Raw genomic sequence first — 18,552 nt, forward strand, 5'->3', positions numbered from 1 at the left:
CTATCAGTGGAATCATTAATAGCGAATATCTAGGATAAAGAGGTTTTCAGCAAGGCTTATATAATTATCTTGTACTTTTTTAGCTAATAGAAATGGACTGAGCATCGTTCTGTGATTTCCTTTTTTTTTTTTCTTTCAGGAAAAGGCAGCAGTTCTGCCATAAACACTGATACGTTACAGCTGGGTCTTTTGCTGGTGTCAGTTTCCAGCTGATTCAATTTAGAGAGGTGCAAGGATCTCTAATAAAAGCTCTTACCTTCTCCCCCTGAGTCTCGTAACATCGTGTCTGCTACTACAACAATTGGTCTTCTCAAGATATGGGCTAAGACAAAAACATGGAATTCTTCCAAGCTCTCATACACTGGATCTTCTGCATTGTCCACTCTAGAAGGCACAGGATGAAGACTTTATGAACCAGCTTGAACCAACCATGAATGAAACTTTGGTGGATCAACACACCCCAGCAGCTGTTTCTTCTTCACTGTCCCTTATATCCCCACTCTTCTAAACTCATATTTCAATCATGGAAGACAGTAAAAAGAAATGGAAAGGGAAATAGCAGCATTAAAAAAAACCAAACTTGTCCAACCAGTATCACTATGCTTTAGATCAGCCCATCAATCTTCCAGGAGATGGAAATGCCCAATACCTTTAGAAGCCAACCTAGAAAGCAAATTTTCTACCAAACAGGTCATTCTTTTATCTGGACTGCAAGAATAAACCTGTTAAAGTCCCCACCTCTCTAGCTGACCACTTCCAAGCCCTTCTATGACTGCATAAACTATTTAATGAATTTTTGCTTTCAGCTATCCCCTTTCTGTTTTCCCAGTTTAATGTAATTGATGTCAGCACCACATTTCAAAGCTTTGCCCCTGCCTGGAAAACAAAAACCAACTGGATGGAGGAAGACTGAAAAACAGTAGGGCTGTGGGAAGCAGACAAAAGTAAAGATGATAATTCACTGCTGAATGCCACTTTAGAATATAATACACCCAAATAAAGGTGGGCAAGGTGACACAGACACACTTTTAAATGGAGACAAGCACCTGTCCTCTTCCTGCCAGCTGTGCAGGGAACCTCCAGAACTGACTGTGGTTAATTTTCTGTGTATGTGAAGAACAGTAACAGAGCAAAAGTGTCTGGACAGTGCTCCAGAGTGTGTGGAACAAACACAACAACCTCTCAGAGGTCTGACAGCATCCAGCCTATCCCTGGAACTTCACTTTAAAATCTTTCATCCCAGCCAAGCAGCACAGGAGGGTGGAAAGGATCACCAGCAGGTTGGTACGGGACATTCACTGGTCAAGCAGTGGAATACCTCTCCTTCCTTGGACCCTTCCTCCTGCTACCCAGGAAATTTAATCAGGAATTTTTTATTGATGTTCATATTTCCTATTTTTCACTTTCTTCCCCTATTCCCTACTGAATTCTTCTCCACAGCTGGCTGTGACAGTTTTTCAGCATTTGCAATCCTTTCTGTCACCTCGGAGTAATCTCTCAGCCAAAAGCAACTCAGGGGAATCATCTTATTGGCAAGACAATACACCAGAAAGATTTCCAGCTATTTTCTCACATTAGTATTTCCAGCCTATCAGTCCTAATTTTTTCCTTCAAATCCTCTAATTATTCCTCATCTCCTAGTTAATGAGGTTTCTAGAAGTGAAAAGCATATTCTAGATACAGCTGTATCAGAGGGACCTCTATCCCTTTGATCAGCTGTTGCCATGCCTGACTGCACAAAGTCCAAAATTCCACTGAGCTTTTCTCCTCTTCAGTACCACATCCCCACATTGCTTGATTCACTATCTGATCATATTCACACATTTCAAACCCTTCTCTGCTATTACACATTCCACTGTTCACTGCCACAGGATCAGTGGCTCAGGTCATAGTGGAGCTCTAGTGAACCCCTTATTCAACCCCTGCTCCATCAGGGCCATCCAAAGCCCTGGACTGTGTCCAGCCAGCCTTTGGGTACCTCCAAGGAGAAAGAGTTCACAGCCTCTCTGGGAAACCTTTTCAATGCTCAATTTTCTACCATCACTGCCAGTAATTCATTTGGCATGTTTTATATTATTTCAGTGCCACTTGCTGAGGATTCAGTATGAATTTTCCTAAAGATTAATGAGAATGAAAAATCATCATTAACAAGTATCCATAGCAACCTGCCACATCCTTTGAGCCACTGATCATTCCACTTTTTTTCAGGGATCTTTTATGCATGCTGGCTACACGACCATGAAAATTGTGGACAAAATAATTTTGTCGATAGAACATGGAAGCAAAAAATATTTAAGAAACTGAAATTAATTCCTCTGTTCATGTAAAGCTAACTTTAAATAATGAAATCCACTTATATAAGAGTATGTAAATTTGCATTGCAGAATCTTGCTCAACCAGAGCATTCAGATGAAATAAATGATCTCAATTCTAAGAGCAAATTACTAATAAAAACAAAAACAAATTAAAATAAAAATCTCAGCCTGACCTACAGGACCACTGGTACCTCCAGTCCAATCACAGCAGACACTGTTTCATCAGGCCAAAGAGACTCCCTCTCTTATGGAAAATCCAATTTGTACTGCAGCCAGGAATGAAAGAACAACCTCTTTCAAAAAGCTGTAAGGGAAAAGTCACCTACCCTGCTGTTCCACCTGGCTGGCTGCTGCTCTCTCGCCTGTAAACTGAGCAAGATCTGTTCTCATGCCCTTGGATTTCCTTCTAACAGCTCCCTATGGTAACCTTGCTTTCCTTCCCCACACACAGCTCCAGATTTTCAGTCCAACAAACTCTAAGAGCCATTCTGAGTTTAGGGCCTGTTTTGGGATTCACAGAGAATAAGAGACCAATGACAGGGAAAAAGTTCAACCTGGTGATTTGACAGAAGCAGGTGATCAGAATGAAGTCTCAGTTCAGAGCTCAGTTTGCCTCCATTCCATTTCTGACACCTTTCTTTTCCTGCTTAACAATCCCCAAATGAAAACTGGCACAAACCACAGCTGCAGCTGTAGGTGTAGGAACCTCTCCTTTGATTTCCTTACAGCTTTTGTCAGCAATGGGCTTCAATTCAAACACAGAAAATTGCACAGTAGTGGAACATTCTGTCATTCTTCAAGGAAAAAAGGTATATTGAATTGACTAAAGGAAACACAGAATGTGAATGCTTTGGGTTCCATATCTGAATCACCACAGCAATTTGGTTGTGCTTGGCTTCAGTACTTTATGTGAACTGAAAATAAGCCAGTAATGAACTATCTCTATTTGCACCCTATAATTGCTGCATACACTGAACAGTTTGAAAGAAATAGCACTCCTGTAACAGACACTAGATCAAATAGAAACAATTTTGGGGCAATATCTTGTTAAATGGTCTAAACTAAATTCTGTACAAGGTGAGGGTCTTGCATGGCTGCAGGAGTTGTGCCTGAAGAGCTGTTTGTTGAAGCACCCTGAATACCAAACCAAGTCCAAAACCTCAGAAGACACTTGCATTTGAGAGGTACTTCCTGCTTAAGTCTTCTTGGTTTCTGCCAACAACACACAGGAAGATTACAGCAGTATTCCCTCCCTTCTTCCCCATTTTGAATCCCTTGAATTTATTAATAAGAAAACTTCAACAGCACAGACACAGCTAGGAGGTGATAATAAGTACAAATACCATCCACTTCCAGATGTCTGTATGAGCTCAAACCATGACAGCACCTGGGTTTTCAACAGTGAATAACAACAGTGATATTCACACTCAGACGAGAAGAGGCTCTGACAATTGCACAGTGAAGGAAGGGGTTGGAATTTTCTTTTGAGTAGGATGGCAATATTTAGGTTCTTAACAAAAAACAGGGTACCAGACATTTTCCTTTTTTCAGTGCAGTTCCTTCAATCCAGTGCCCCTGCTTTTGCTTGTAAATGGAGATAAATGAAGCAATTTTGTTAATCTAGAATTAATTTTTTACATTTACAGGAAGATGTGCAAATCTGTTTCAAAACAAGAATTTGTTTCATAAATTTGCTCTGCTTTACATGCTGGAAACATGAGCTTAATAACCAGGTTTTTCTGTGTTTCCTTTTTCTCTTTTTCTAGCTTCCCAGTCTCAGAATGAGTGCCCTCAAAGGAGAAATCTTTCAAAGTTTAGCAGCAATTGTTGATCCCCTTTGCATACAGAAAACTCTGAAAAATAACTAAAAGAAATCTGCAGGTGTGAATGAGGCAGCACAATTCCAGCCTTAGGTTTGTCACTGAACTCTTTTGAAGCAGATACAACTTCTGATGCTTCAGCTAATTCTGACACCGAAGGAAAACATTTCATCTACAGTTCAAAGACTGATGTGCAAGCCTGCTTAATATAGCATCTATCTAGAGGACATAATATACCCCATCTCAAAAATACTATTTTGATATTCCTTTTCCTTGTCAAGGGCCCTACTTTGAACATGGGCTCATTAAACAGAAAAAATAATTCATTCTGTCACATTCATTCTGTCTTTGGAATGAATGTAAAGAGAAGTATTCATTCACATCTTGAATAGGATAAGTTTCTTGCCTGATTCATCTTCCATTATTTCAAAGGAAAAATTAACTGTTGGCTATTTGTATTTACTTTATTTTGACTGGAAAAAAAAAAAATGCAAACCATGATGAAAAGGTTATTTATGTACTAGTACTGCTCCCTGTGTAGCTACCTGGTGAAGGTTGACTGCCTGGCAAAGATAACATTTGAGGGCACCTCTGACTAGAAGGTACTGAAAACATGTGGTACATAGAACATACAGAATGAAGTGGAACAAGTCAGAGAAAATTTGAGCTGAATGACCAGATTTAATAGAAATATGAACTGAACTAGAAAACTGAAACATATCAAGAGAAAAATATCTACAAATACAGGAAACAAACTAGAAATTAAAATGAGAATAAATTTTTTTTATTTTTTTTTTACTTCAGAACAGAAGAGAATGAGACAGACTGTGGCTGACAATTTTTTAAGCAAAGTCCTCTGGAATTCCTAGAATTACCTATCCTTAAAATCACAAGGTTAAAGGGAAAATAAAATATTCTTTCAGAGCCCAAAGAATATTTTCTATGAACTTTGTTACTCTAATTGTACTGTATGCCTTATTTTGTCAGTTTACTTATCACCACACTTGATTTTCTTCAGGGGAAACAGCAGGTAGAGAAAATAATGCACTGAGCAAACAATGAATATTTTTAATGATAAACACTAGACACAAATGCTAATGCTTCTGCATTCTGAAGGCTGGTCAATAATCCTCTCTTTTGGGGATAACTGCACTGAAAGTGAGGGTTTTATCATAGTGGCTATTTAAAGCAGATTCTATATGTGGGTCAGGGGTATTTAAATGTTGTAGGTACTGTTTCATCCCTAACCTTTTCATAAATATATTCCTGAAAAAAAACTAAGTGATACTGCCAATATGCTTGTTCCACAAGCAAGGCAATTAGGATTAGTTAAACCAAGACTCCTTTGGATACAAAATAACCTTAAGTTAGTGTGGTAACTGTACAAGAAAACATCACCAAAATGCTAAGTATTATAATAGGAATTTTAGATAATTCTGCCATTAGATAATTATGCCAAAAGAGTAAACAGTTGCAAAGGCAGTCTGGTGGTGCTATGAACACCTTCACTCAGTTATGCTGTGTTGTTTTCCTGCTGAGAATAAAGCCCCAGAGACTGTGCCACACTCTGAACTTACCCCCCACCAGTGCCCCCGTTCTTGCTGAAATGCGTGCGCGGCTCGCTCGACGCCAGCTTGAGCAGCTCGTTCCACTCGCGCTCCCACTCCTCTTCCGTGTATACCAAACCTGACTATGGGGCAGAGGGAAATGCTGTCACCAGTCTGCTGACACACAGTGTCACACATGACTCAGTTCACTATCTTGGACCATTAGTAGTTCAACATTTCTATTCAGGTGAAAGAATATTAACTTATTAAAAATATCTAAAATACCAACTCTAGAGTTAGCACATTCACTTGTTTGCCTTCAGGATTACTCCTGAAATTGGGTTTTCTAGCTACTGCTTAGGCACAGACATCTTCAGGAAATAGTAACATGCTGAAGGTACAGCTCTTAATCAAAAGTCAAACCAAATTTACAAATTATTTCAGTTAGAACACTTCCACTCAATATTTGGCCACAGCTCTAAAAATCCTATTTCATGATTCTGGGAAATCTTTCCTAAATGGAGTTCTCTCTCTTCTGTGGATTTCATCCACTCATTTCAAAACGCTTTTGATAGCTAAATTACACATTTAATTTTCTACAGGTTCCAAATGTATCTTAGACCTTTTAGGCACAAAAAACTACATAGTTACACCCACAAAGCTACACACACATTTGCATTCTGGCATGAAAATTTCAAATATAAATATCTCCTTCCCCATACAAAATGGCAGCACAAGGAATTTGATAGCAATTAAAACTTTCACAGCAAACTTCAGAAGAATGCTTTTAACCCTAAATTATATTAACAAGGCTGTCTTTGGGCCATACAGACCTCCTTATTCTGCTGAGTCTGTTGCCATCTCCATCTTCTTTTCAGTGCTTCCCTTTCAGCTCCACTTCTCATCATAGTATAGAGGGCTTTCCGTAACACAAGGTCCCGGTCGTGAAATCCCCACATCCCTAAGGCAGCACAAGATGACATCCAGTTTTAAAGAAGCTACAGTGAAATAGAAATAGCTAATACATAATTGAAGATTCTCCCTAGCAAATTATTCACTCACTATTTTTAAGGTTTCCAAAGGAAAGAGTCGCTGCAGATAAGCTAATGAACAGCAAGAGGGAGTTCTAACACATTTTAAACTTTGATTAAGGAACGACCAAGGATTTGAGCTGGTTCAGTGTTTGTTTGCATGCAACTCCAACTTTGCTCCAAGCCATGGAATATTCAGTGCACAGGTTGGTTTCAGCTGCAGCTGCCAGCAGGCACAAAGATGTTAATGAGCACTGCAGGCACCTCGCAGAATTATGGACAGTGCTGGCCCCCAGAGGCTCCAGCTCTTCCACAGCAGGAAATTTCCTTTGGCTTCAACACCCAAGTGAAGAGACAAGCATTCAAGATGATAGAAAGACAAAATACAAACAGCCACAGGCTTTCAAGTTCATTTTACGATAATGAAACTTCTTTATATGATTGGGAATAGTAAAGAAAGCAGAGCTGTCCCCAGTCCTGTGCCTACAGACAGCTGTGTTTCAGTCGCCACATTGTCAGCTGCTGGATTCAGGTCAAAATTCTCAAAACATTTGCAGTAATTAACATACAAAATGAAGTAGACAAAAATAAAAGGATCCTTGGAAACAGCAAAACCTCTTTTCTTACTACTTCTTTCAATAGGAGGAGTCTCTTCAAAACATTAAAAATCCCAATGTTTTTAAAAAGACACACTTTGGAGTACTTTTGGTGGAAGATTATGGCAATCACAAAAAAATCTAACTTTCTTCATAACAGGTTAGGATGTAGAAAGCATATCAAAGACCTTCAGCTTCACAGCTTTCTGCTGATTTGCAGAAAGGCTTAAAAAATCTTGTATAAACAATTAATTTATCAATTGGAAATTATATTAATTCACTCCAAGTGCTGTTTCACATATGCTTAAACTCTACAAGGAACTAACAGAGATAATAGCTTGACATTATATTCTTGAAGCTCAACTGTTAGAAGAAAATCAAGAGAATGAATGAAATTCATTGCACATAATGAGAACAATCCTGCAGTAGCACCTGGAATTTGCTTGTTCCAGACCTGTTAGGCCAGCAACATGGTAAATATAAGGAAAATACAGATCACTGGTATTTGTGATACATGTGTTTAGATACTGTTCCAGTTATACTTTTATATCCTGAGAAATCTTTTCCTTTCCTGCTTTAGGCATGCTTGAGGGAAACAATACTACAGCAAAATATGATGGACATATTGCTCCAGAATCAGACTTTTAATGCAAATCTTTGCATCTCACATGTTTCTGATCTTTGGCTGGGGCTAGAGGAGAGCAGTGAATATTTCTGGCAGGTTTCCTGCCCACACTGTCCCTTACCTAGAGAGGCAGCATGCAGGAGGCAGTTTCCATCACCCGTTGTTGCCAGGGGCAGTAAGCGCTTGCAGCTTGTGCACACTGTGGACCACCAGTTGAGGCGTCCTGGAAAGGAAACACCTGTTACAGGGGGAGAGGAACCTGGAACAGGAGCAGTGCTCTGTGCAGGTAAACACAGAGCAGGAGGAGCAACCATGAACATCCTCTTTACCAAATAAGCTTAAAAATAAAGTCAAAACTGAAAACATAAGACATTAGGCAGATAAACTATTCTCTACATGGATCTAGAAAAGAGCACCTTTAATTAATTTGCATCTCCCAGTCTTATATGCTGCATCCAGGGATGGATTTCCAAGGAGTTTATTGCCTTAATACCATTATGAACCTTGCTGTCAGCTCCTAAACATAATTGACATTGGCCTCCCACACACACATGACAGATTATATTAAGGTAATAAAGGAATTTTTCTTGTGTCAAAAGACAAAAGTAATATGTATGGTAATCAAGATATGTTACTATAAAGGTAAGTTTATTAAGTAAATTATTTCAGTCAGATGGATTGTTTCAACAGCTGATTCTCCTCTCATTTCCCATAGTGTAAATCATTATTAGATCTACTAAAACCAACAGCTACACTACCAGAGAATTAAAATGACACCAAAGCATAGCCTGAGGCATAGTATAGAATGTGACCTTTCTCTTTTGGGAATACTTAGAGAATCACTTATCTACCATTGCTATGACAGAAGCATGCTTTACAGATTATAAACCAGAGATGGGTACTGGAAAAGCCTGGCAAAAGGACAGATATTCAATGAAGCAATAAGTCAAGAAGACTCTCATTGCCCAAGCCCACACTAATGGTAGGTAATTCCTGGTACACAGGTTGCCGTGTGGTAGCAAACTGGAGTGCTGAGTCTTGGTTAAAAGGTCATGTGAGCACCTCTAGTAGAAAGAAAGCAAGTGAGGCTAATTGTGTAACATCTCTGGGGATGAGGAAGAGCAGATGATTAACAGGGATGAGTAGAGCTGGTACATTTCCCAAGACTTGGCAGGTCTGTGGGTAATGCACAAATGAATAATTGAATGAATAATGCAACAGACAGACTTTTTCTCCCCCATTTTCTTGACTGGGAAGCTGGGAGGAAATAGAATTTATGTATTTGTACAGGCAGTTCTGCACTTAAGGTTAAACCCCAAAACAGAAGGAAGTTCAAACAACAAATAAATGTCTCTCCATTATGAAGTTTTCATTGCAAAATTATATTGAAGTTTATTTGCAACTGCAGGTAATACACATTAGGGGAAAATAGTGTAGCAATACTTCTTATGTACCCCAGTTATTTATTCTAGGTACTTACAACTATGGATTTAAATTGCAATTAGTCAGAATGGGTTAAGAGTACCACACTGTAAAGATGCATAGCAGATCAATAAGCACATCTGGTAATCCTCAAATGATTTTAGCAGCTGCCTTGTGAATGCACAAAGGCTTATTGAGTTCTAAATTAAATATGCAATAAAGAAACTTAATTTAAAGCACTATTAGACATCCTTTGGAAAGGAAAACTAGATCATTTTTAACAACTCCTGCATCTGTGAAATAACAACTTGCCACCGTTTTTAGCAGAATGTTTTGGTGGAATCATATTCAGCAATAAGTTGCACCAAGGTGCTGCATAAAGCAGAGTTAGAAGACCTGAAACCAGACAGACCTTAGGTAGGACTTAAGGAAATATGAGTGGCATTGCTTTGCAGATTAACTTACATCTATTGGTAAGAAATGCCAAAGTCTGGTGTTTACAAATCTTTTGAGTAATAGAAGGTTTCTATAAAAGTAATCTTCCATCAAGTGAATGCCACAAAAAGCATTTGGGGACTTGGTTAATATTACAAAGCTTATGGCTGACCAAAAAAAAAAATACCAGATATGGGTTTATTATTGGATTATAACAAAAAAGTGGTGCATTTTCATTTTTCAAATCTAGGGGTTATAGTGGGTCCCTTTAGGGAAAAAAGAAGAAAATTGAGCTTAAATGAAAACTGAGATCAAACATTTCCACAATTTTGGTGGATTAGTTTGGGGGACATGAAGCCCAGGCTTAACAGCATACTACTGTTTACTTTGGCTGTAGCTGTATAAAATGCTTCTTAGAAAACACAAACATGAGCACAGAAAGAAAAGTGTAGGAAAACAGTTCTTGGACTTTCATACAGTATACTTGTACTATTTGTATTGAATTATATTTCAGCACCGCAATAGAATTGGGTTTTCCTTCAGTTCAAAACACTGTGTTAGACCAGCCATTCCTCTGCCTGTACTGTTTTTTAAAAACACAGTACTTCAGTACAGCAGAAGTTTTCATTATATCTCTCTTTGTGTCAACCCACACATTAACAACACACAGGGGAGCATGTGTCTATAATGAAAATCAACTTGCTGCAGCAAAATATTTAGAATTAAAAATTGCTTTCACACAGACTTCATTTAATATTATCAGTACCTTGGGCCATCCTCTATTGAAGAACCACATCAATTACTGCCAGAGCTCACAGAGGTCAGTCTGCCTGTTACTCACAAGCTGACCTCATTCCAATTCTGGCAATAATCATCAACAGCTGAGGTAACAAGAGGGACAAAACCTCAAAATGTTTTTGTGAATGTGATGCATTCCATCCTTTCAGAAGAATATACAGAAAACAATCATATTAAGGAGTAAATAACACACTGCAGTAGTAGGGAGTTAGTAAATCAGACTGCCTTTCTCTGGGCCTTTCCTTCATCATCTCACAGAGCACTTTGCAGTAAATTGGGAATTTTCTTCTGAGTTTCCATACAGATAGGATGCAACCAGGATATGCTGTCACATAGGGATGTCAAGGTAGCAAGAGTTTAAGCATATAAAAAAAGAACAAAAACTTTACAGGCTTTCATAGACATACAGCTCATACCACCACTTCAGAACCCACGTGTGACACTGTTAGAGGCAATTCTGCTCTCCAAGTCCAGGCTTTGGGAGTAGTAAGCTGTTAGTTCCTAGCAAATTTCCTCCTCCTTTTGCCTAATCAGCTTATTTCCTATTTATTTTCTCTTGAACTTCATGGCATTATACCCAAGTACACTCACCTCTTCCTTTAACATTCCCAACCTCAGCTACAAAAGCTACTGTCCTTCATGGAACTTGGTTTGAAATAGATTTTAGGCTCTTTGCAGGGAATGCACCTCATCTTTTAGGTTTTTTCATGTCATTCACCAAACCATAGTCAAACTGTTGGTAGGAGACAATAAAATATCTAGTACTCTGTGGCTTTCCTATTAATTCACTCTCTTAATTTTGTACAGCAAATAAAATAAAATAGGCAGGGAACTGAATATCTTGACATCTAAAACAAACAGAAGAGGTTTGTTTCTATGAAGCCTTACGTGATTTTTTAAGCAAACTGTTTGATCTCTTTAACTTACTTGAAATACAGAAATAAAGAAGTTCCAGATTATTTGAATGAAATGCTCACAAAGTAAATTAAGTTTATTTAAGGCTACAAGGAAACCTGTGATCAAACCCCTAAGTACTCCAAATGGTAAAACCCTCTCCTTTCCAGGATGCAAGAGGCTCTGAGAATGAAGGCACTTTTCCAGTGTGTGTCAAGTTACTGCCCTAATTAATGTGCAAAAAGAATAAATTATTTATTCTAATTTTCAGAGAGATTTGAGAGAGGAATGCTAAGAGGCAGCAAATTCAGTAGTTTCTGCAGCCATTTCAAGTTCAAAGCCAGCCAGCTCTGTATGGATTAGAGGATGTCAGCTCTAAATTCACATATTCTCTGATTTTAAGGTCAGAAAGCCTCTGTGATCCTCTAGTTCATATTAGACTGTAAAGACTGTAATTGCACTGAAGCAGGTAGGTCAACAATGGTACTGTACCAAGGTATCTTCTGATATTCCTATGGAATTTGGAGGGTTTGGCAGAGCTGCTAGAGGAAGAATCATCCTACTTTTTCCCTGTCCTCCTTGGGTTAGCTAGTTCTTAGAAAAACTGGATATATTTCTTGATGGGTGACTTGCAGTTTTGATGCTTCATAGCTGCCTGGTAGCATTCCTACCTTATTTCTACACTGCTACTTCTCCCAGAAAAAGGCCTTCTGAGCACTGCTTGGGGTTCTTCTGGTTGGTTGTAGGTTTTGTTTCTTTTTCCTTAAGTATGTGCTGTTTGAGGCTATTATCTGTCTGGCTTTTCAATTACCAAAGCCAAAAAAGAGCACATGACAACACCTCATAAGTACTTAGTGGGACACCAGATCCAGCCTCAAATCAGAGCTGCACTTTATCAGTTTGGGCTCACACAGGGCACCAGGGCTGGAAAATGAACCTCAGATCAATCCCAAGTGTTACACGAGCCAGCAGAGCAATACACACACAAAAAAAGCAACTTCCATATCCTACAAGCAACCATGAAATCTGATTTTACAACTCTTTTATATCACCAGGGTTGGGCATTTCACTATATAGATGCGTTCATTTCATGGTTCATTAGCACTCCTGCTGTTTCGTAAGGGACCAATACTAATTTTAAATAGATTTCTCCATATCCTTCAAAATTGGCTTACAACTTTAAACTACTAATAGATGTGAATTAACATTAATTTTAAATATTTACACTTTTTTTCCCCATGGCAATACTGAAGTATTACTTTAAAATTATGTAGTTTCTCATTTTAAAAAATAATAAATACATAAAATACGTATCTAGAAACTATTTTATCAAGCTGTAGCAGAACTTGAAGATGTTTCCTTTCACAGTCACTGCAATGTAATTTTCTCATGAGAACTGAAAGTACCAATCCCCTCTGACCATCCAGACTCCTGTCCTTGTCTATTAAATGTCTTCCTCATCACTCCTTTCCATCCTTTCTCAATTTCTTTGTTCTATTAACTAAATTTGGTGGTTTTTTTCTGTAAGGTTTTAAAAGAAACAGAGGATTGGGATATGTGTCATTTGGCAAAGAACACAGTAGTTGCTTTTACTCTCTGGCTTTTATTTCCCAGGCAGGATGTGCAAGCTCCAAACACGAAGCAGGATTAGAAATGCCACTCGGATGTTGTATTGGTTACCTACTGGCAGCCATGCTGTCACCCAGCCTCTGACAGACACCTGAGGTGACAGACACCTGAGGTGTCACCCACCTGCTTGCTCCAGTGCAACCATGGTGGCCTGCTCGATTAAGTCCCGTTCGATGAAGCTCCTGAAGTCCTCGCTGTACACGCTCAGGTCTGGCAGCTGGAATGTGTAGATAGGCATCTCCAAAGGGAACTGCTCATTGCTGCAGTCGTTTGCTACATGTGAGCGAGCAAGGGAGACTATGGCTGAGCTGGCATGGGAAATTCCTCTGGAAAGACGCTTTTCTGTAGAGGAACCAAAGAGAAGCTAGATTGGTACCACTGCATAAAAGGCTGGCAATGCCAAGGCTGGTGAATGCACATTGATTTCACTAGGAATTTATTCCATGTCTTGTTTGCTACCTTTCTCAGGTTATCTCCCTACTGCAAAAGATTGCTTGTTCCTATTACAGATCCCTTTGTCAAGCCAGAGGAACTTGACTCTCCTTCTAGCAAAACAGACCCACAGTAAGATTAACAAAATATGAGCAACAAATATTCCTATAAAATTTTTTCTTGATGAATCTTAGGTTTTCAAAGATTCATTGGAAGAAAAATTTATTGATGGATCATTTAATGTTTTGAGCTCCTAATTAAAGCTTACTTTAACAAAACTTATCACTAATAGTGTATTTAAGACATCTCAAACTGACTAATGGTTATTTAAAATGAACTTTCTTGCAGTTTGTGAACTTTTGTTTCTCTAATGGATCGAAGTCTTTCTAATTTTGAGAGTTAAATTGCACTCCCTAAAATATCCTAAATTGAGGGAGAGGGTAGAAGGTTTGATTTTGCATTTGTTTCCTCCCCCTGTACATCTCAGCTAAATCCCCTAAGCAGGGGCACAGAAGTGCAGGGCAGCACTTCCATGTGACATCCCCAGTGCCACTCCATCACCCCTCCCCAGCACAGCCCAGCCCTCCCCTGCTGGCTGCATCCTCCAACTCCTTGGTGCAAACCAAGGTGCTCCTTTCCCTTCTCTGCTCCTCCCTGAACACCCCTAGGTCCACCTGTCAGTCAGAGGTGGCTCTCTGACCAGGAGATCCTCAGCTACACACTGAGCTGGCTGCCAAATTCCTGTCAGTCCTGGTGATCAAAGCCAGACATACCCCACACTACCTACTGCACCCACTAAGCATCAGATGGACATTTCAGTACCAACTGTATCCCAAAGAGGCTGAAGGGACATGGTTTTATAAACTGTGCTGCTCTTCCTCCCTTTATTTGTATTCAGTGCTTTAAGGAGTCAGAAGAAGCACCACAGTTCCTTTTCTTCTGATGGAAGTCAGCAACTTTTAAAAAGCTTTACTGAAACTCCTAAGTACTGATTCTATTTCCTGCTTAATAGGAGGGAAGAGTCAGCAGGAGAAGGGAAGCCCTTCTGTTCCTTTTAAGGGCTGTACAGAAAGCCATCACCAAACTACTGCTATTACCTGCCTACATGACAAGCTGTCAGACATGCAGATTTATTTCGGGGCAAACTACAGCTTCTTGAGAAATTCATAGAAAAAAATTGCAACCCAACAGTCAGCAAGAGAGAGAGATCTGAAATAGAACCCATATGAGGTCTGCAAAGAAAAAATTAAACTCTAATGCATATCATCTTGTACTAGAAATTAACTGTTAGAGGTAGGTGAGTAATTTTTCTTAAGGTTTCAATTTCTATTCAGCAGGGGATAGAAGGCAGTTTCTGTGGAACCATAAAAGAATGAAATTTTGAAGCTGAAAGTTATTCATAGTCTTCATACACCCTATTCACACACTGTAAGACTGCAAAGAGTGAAATATGGATTTTTAAACCTTTCTGTTTGTTTCAATAAGCATAGAAAGCAATATACAAGAGTGGTCTGTGACACCCTCTAATTAACTCCTTTCATGAGTACCACAGGACTGCTTGGGGACAGCATATTTTACTTTAATCACATATAAAAAAATAACAGCTTGCAGCACTGAGGCAGAGCTCACAACCACCAAAACATGAAAAATAGGGTCTAGCAGCAGCTCTGAGTCTGTGACAATGGCACAGCTCCCAAGCAGACAGGTTAGAGACCCACCTGTTCCCTGAAACCCTGCAGAGGAGCTCTTACCTTGGGCGATGTCATCCTGCCTTTGCAGGCAGGGTCTCTCAGCCTTGGTCACCTGGGGAGGCTGTTCTGGCTCCTGCTGCTTGTAAAACCTGCCCTCGTTGAACACCTGGGGCAGGTTGGCCGTGTGCACCTGCCGCAGCTGCTCATAGTCATTCAAAGCTGCTGTCAGGTCCCAGTTCTTGCCTGCAAAACAGCAAAGGAACCATCTGCTCACCTCTGTCTGGGGAGCAGATACCACCACCACCCTCCTGGGGCCCACCCACACAGCCTGTGGCATCCCAACACAGCAACACTGTGTGAAGAAGTGTCAAAGCCAGCTAACATCAAGTAAAAGCCACCATCCACTGGAGTGGCAGTATCACAGGAGGTGATCAAGGCCAGGACTTCCCTTGCTCAGATTCCAATTAAATGGCTTCAAAAGCCAGCAATTTAGGATTAACTCTAAATCCCACTGAGAGGGAGCAGTAATTTGCAATTCTGCAGTTGTATTTATAATAAATAATAATTAGGAGCAATGATGGAAAGACAAGAGCGATAGTGTCATTGCCCAAAAGAGTGAGAAACTTTCTTATCTTTCATTTGCAGAACAGCTAGAATGCAAACACAAAATACTTTAGGTCCCTTTATCTCATACATGAAGGAGAACTCTCTCTCTCTTAAGGTTTTAAAAGCCTTCTAGAAAGCAGGTAATATAAGACAGTGTTCTGTAATAAAACCTGCAGCAAGAGATTCATCCAGTGTGGTTCCATGTCTGTGGGAGCTGCTCAGAATCCTCTAAAGGATTTGCTTCCACCTTCCATTTCAGCATATTTCTCTGACCAGCGACCACAGAATGCAGGCCAATATCCAGAGATTCACAAGTCTGTTTAGTAGAAGTGGTGAAATGGGACTTGTCATTCTCAGAAAACCATAAAAACATGTTGAGATGTCTGCCTGCTATTTTCCAAACAATCCCAATAAGTTAAGATACAGAGATGTCTGCTGTTCTCCAAGTACTTGTTTCTAATTTAAAATTAAACTTTATTAATTTAAATATTTAAAAATATTTAAAATATTTTAAAATAATTTTAAAATATTTAAAATAATTTAAAATAATTTAAAAATATTTAATAATGAGAAAGAGAGACCCTACAAGTTACATGAGAATTTCAGAGCATTCCACAAGCACTTTTCCTGGCAATTCAAAAGTAACTTGATTCTGACTAATGCATGATTTATTACACCACAGAAGGTTGTCATTTTATGTACTTTGAGAAGCTGCATTACCTGAGTAGCAGTTAAAGATAACTTACTTGCTTACACCAAGAAGGTAAGCTAAATATAGTACAAAGCACTTTTAAACAGATAAATTAAAGCCTTTTACTGTTACAGTCATATCTGTGAAGAACAGAAGCCTAACTGAAGAAGGAAAAAAAATAACACAAACAGCTGGTACCTACAGGGTACCTACCTACAGAGTTGAGCTAAACTACCTCAGGTTTTGAAGTACCAACAAAATTCTGAAAGGAGAATTGGTATCATTGAGCAAGAACATTATCTAGCTCCAGAGCAGACTATAATATAAACCACCATGTGAGCCATACAGAATTGTTCTGTAATGCTGTAATTGGCTATTAGAAAGGCTGTGGGAGAAAATGTAAATTCAGTGAAAATTGTCAGAGATTCTGGAACAAGAACTTCAGTGATTGCCAGCATTTGTTCACTAAAAATCCCACATAGAGTGAATGGCTATAAACCAGTCAGGGCTCTGCTCTTTACACACATCCCAACCAAGTTACACAACCCAAACAGGCAGAGTCATGAGTGTGCTCCCAAAACCAGTCAATGTTTGCAGTAAGAACTGCTTTTCTTTGATTCTAGTTTTAAGAAGCACTTTAAACACATTTTTAAATTCTTCTTCTCAAACATAAAAACAATAAAGTAAATGAAAAAAAAAAAAAGTTAAGGTGACAATAAGTATAATTCTAGGAAATATAGCTTTAAAGAAAACACTATTCTAGTATTGGCAATGCTACAAACCCAGGGCTATGTGACCCCAGGAACAACCTGGATTCATTGAGTACAGATCCCTGAGTACCACATCTGTAGCAGCATTTCTCAGGGCATTCCCTGCAGTTTCCCTGCTCAATATTTTTTCATGTTTAAATTCTGAAGCTAACAAAAATCCCAGCACATGTGCTGTAAGTGGCTGCTGGGTGACAGGGCTTTGATGTATGTAAGAGGAAAGCAGAAAATCAGCAGACTCACAGAAATCCCGCTGGTCTCAGTTTTAAGCCAAATACAATCATCTTATATAAAAGCTTTGACAGAAAAATTACATTGAGCCTTCAGAAAGCAGGCTCACAGTGTGTTGCATTTTAAACTGGGTTGCAGAGTAGCTCTTGAGTTACGCTCCATGGAACACTGTAGCAACTGAACTTCTAATATAGTCTTGAAACCTTACAAAAATTAAAATTTCAATACCTAACAAATATTTTATTTTCAAATCTCTCCATATCTCTGGAGTTGTCCCCATCTCCTGAACAGAAGCAGCAATTCAGCACCAAGACCCTAAACTTCAGAGAACCAACACAGGAAATTATGATTGGACTCACTTTCCCAAAATTTGCTGGAGCCTCCAAGCATTGAAATGCAAGAAAAACATTCAACCAAATTAAAGAACATATTTGGCACCCTTCCATCTCCATGAAATAGTGTTTTTGAAAATTAACCACCCTCAATGACCAGCATAAGTGTTCCCAGCTACACTCCACTGGAAAGATGGAAGGTTTCCCCCTTTACCCCTCTCCATTTGGTTTACACTTTCACAAGTAAATATAAATGAAAAATCTTTGCTTTCCTTTTTGCCTATAAAAAAAAAAGGAGAATTCATCAGTTTGGGACAATTAGCAAAGAAAAATCCTGAATGAAAATAAAGGAAACTGGAGGCAGCAAAGACAATTAGAGAAAAGAAAGAGAGAACAAAACTAAGGGTTTTATGAAAGACGATGAAAGAAGAAATACAAATAGGTATAAAAATTTAATGCAGTGCAAAATAAACTTTAGAAATTTAACAAATCTAATAAAAAATATGATGTAATTTGGAGCACAGGAACAGACTGCAGAAGCAAGAGGCAAGCTGGGAACCAATCAAGAAGATTATTAAATTCAGAAATGCCCAGAGCAGATGATCTGAACAAGGATTTCTATCAGTGACAGGCAGGTGAGAAAGTTCCAGCTGCAAGTTACTGAGGAAATCAGTGAGGCTTGTGGTTGTG

General features: G+C 39.0%; 1 protein-coding gene across 4 annotated transcripts in view; it reads right to left on the reverse strand.

The window, feature by feature from the left end:
* Positions 1-18,552, reverse strand: part of OTUD7A (OTU deubiquitinase 7A) — a 107,661-nt gene that overhangs the window by 18,771 nt on the left and 70,338 nt on the right. For all 4 annotated transcript variants that reach the window (XM_058846837.1, XM_058846838.1, XM_058846839.1 and 1 more), the window contains 6 exons: positions 15,296-15,478; positions 13,236-13,454; positions 8,056-8,157; positions 6,516-6,643; positions 5,713-5,825; positions 257-384 (listed from right to left, as the gene is read on the reverse strand). In XM_058846837.1, coding sequence (XP_058702820.1) covers positions 257-384; positions 5,713-5,825; positions 6,516-6,643; positions 8,056-8,157; positions 13,236-13,454; positions 15,296-15,478 — 873 coding nt within the window. The remainder of the gene's footprint in view (positions 1-256; positions 385-5,712; positions 5,826-6,515; positions 6,644-8,055; positions 8,158-13,235; positions 13,455-15,295; positions 15,479-18,552) is intronic.

Source organism: Poecile atricapillus, chromosome 11 (genome assembly GCF_030490865.1).
Source record: "Poecile atricapillus isolate bPoeAtr1 chromosome 11, bPoeAtr1.hap1, whole genome shotgun sequence".
Lineage (NCBI taxonomy): Eukaryota > Metazoa > Chordata > Aves > Passeriformes > Paridae > Poecile > Poecile atricapillus.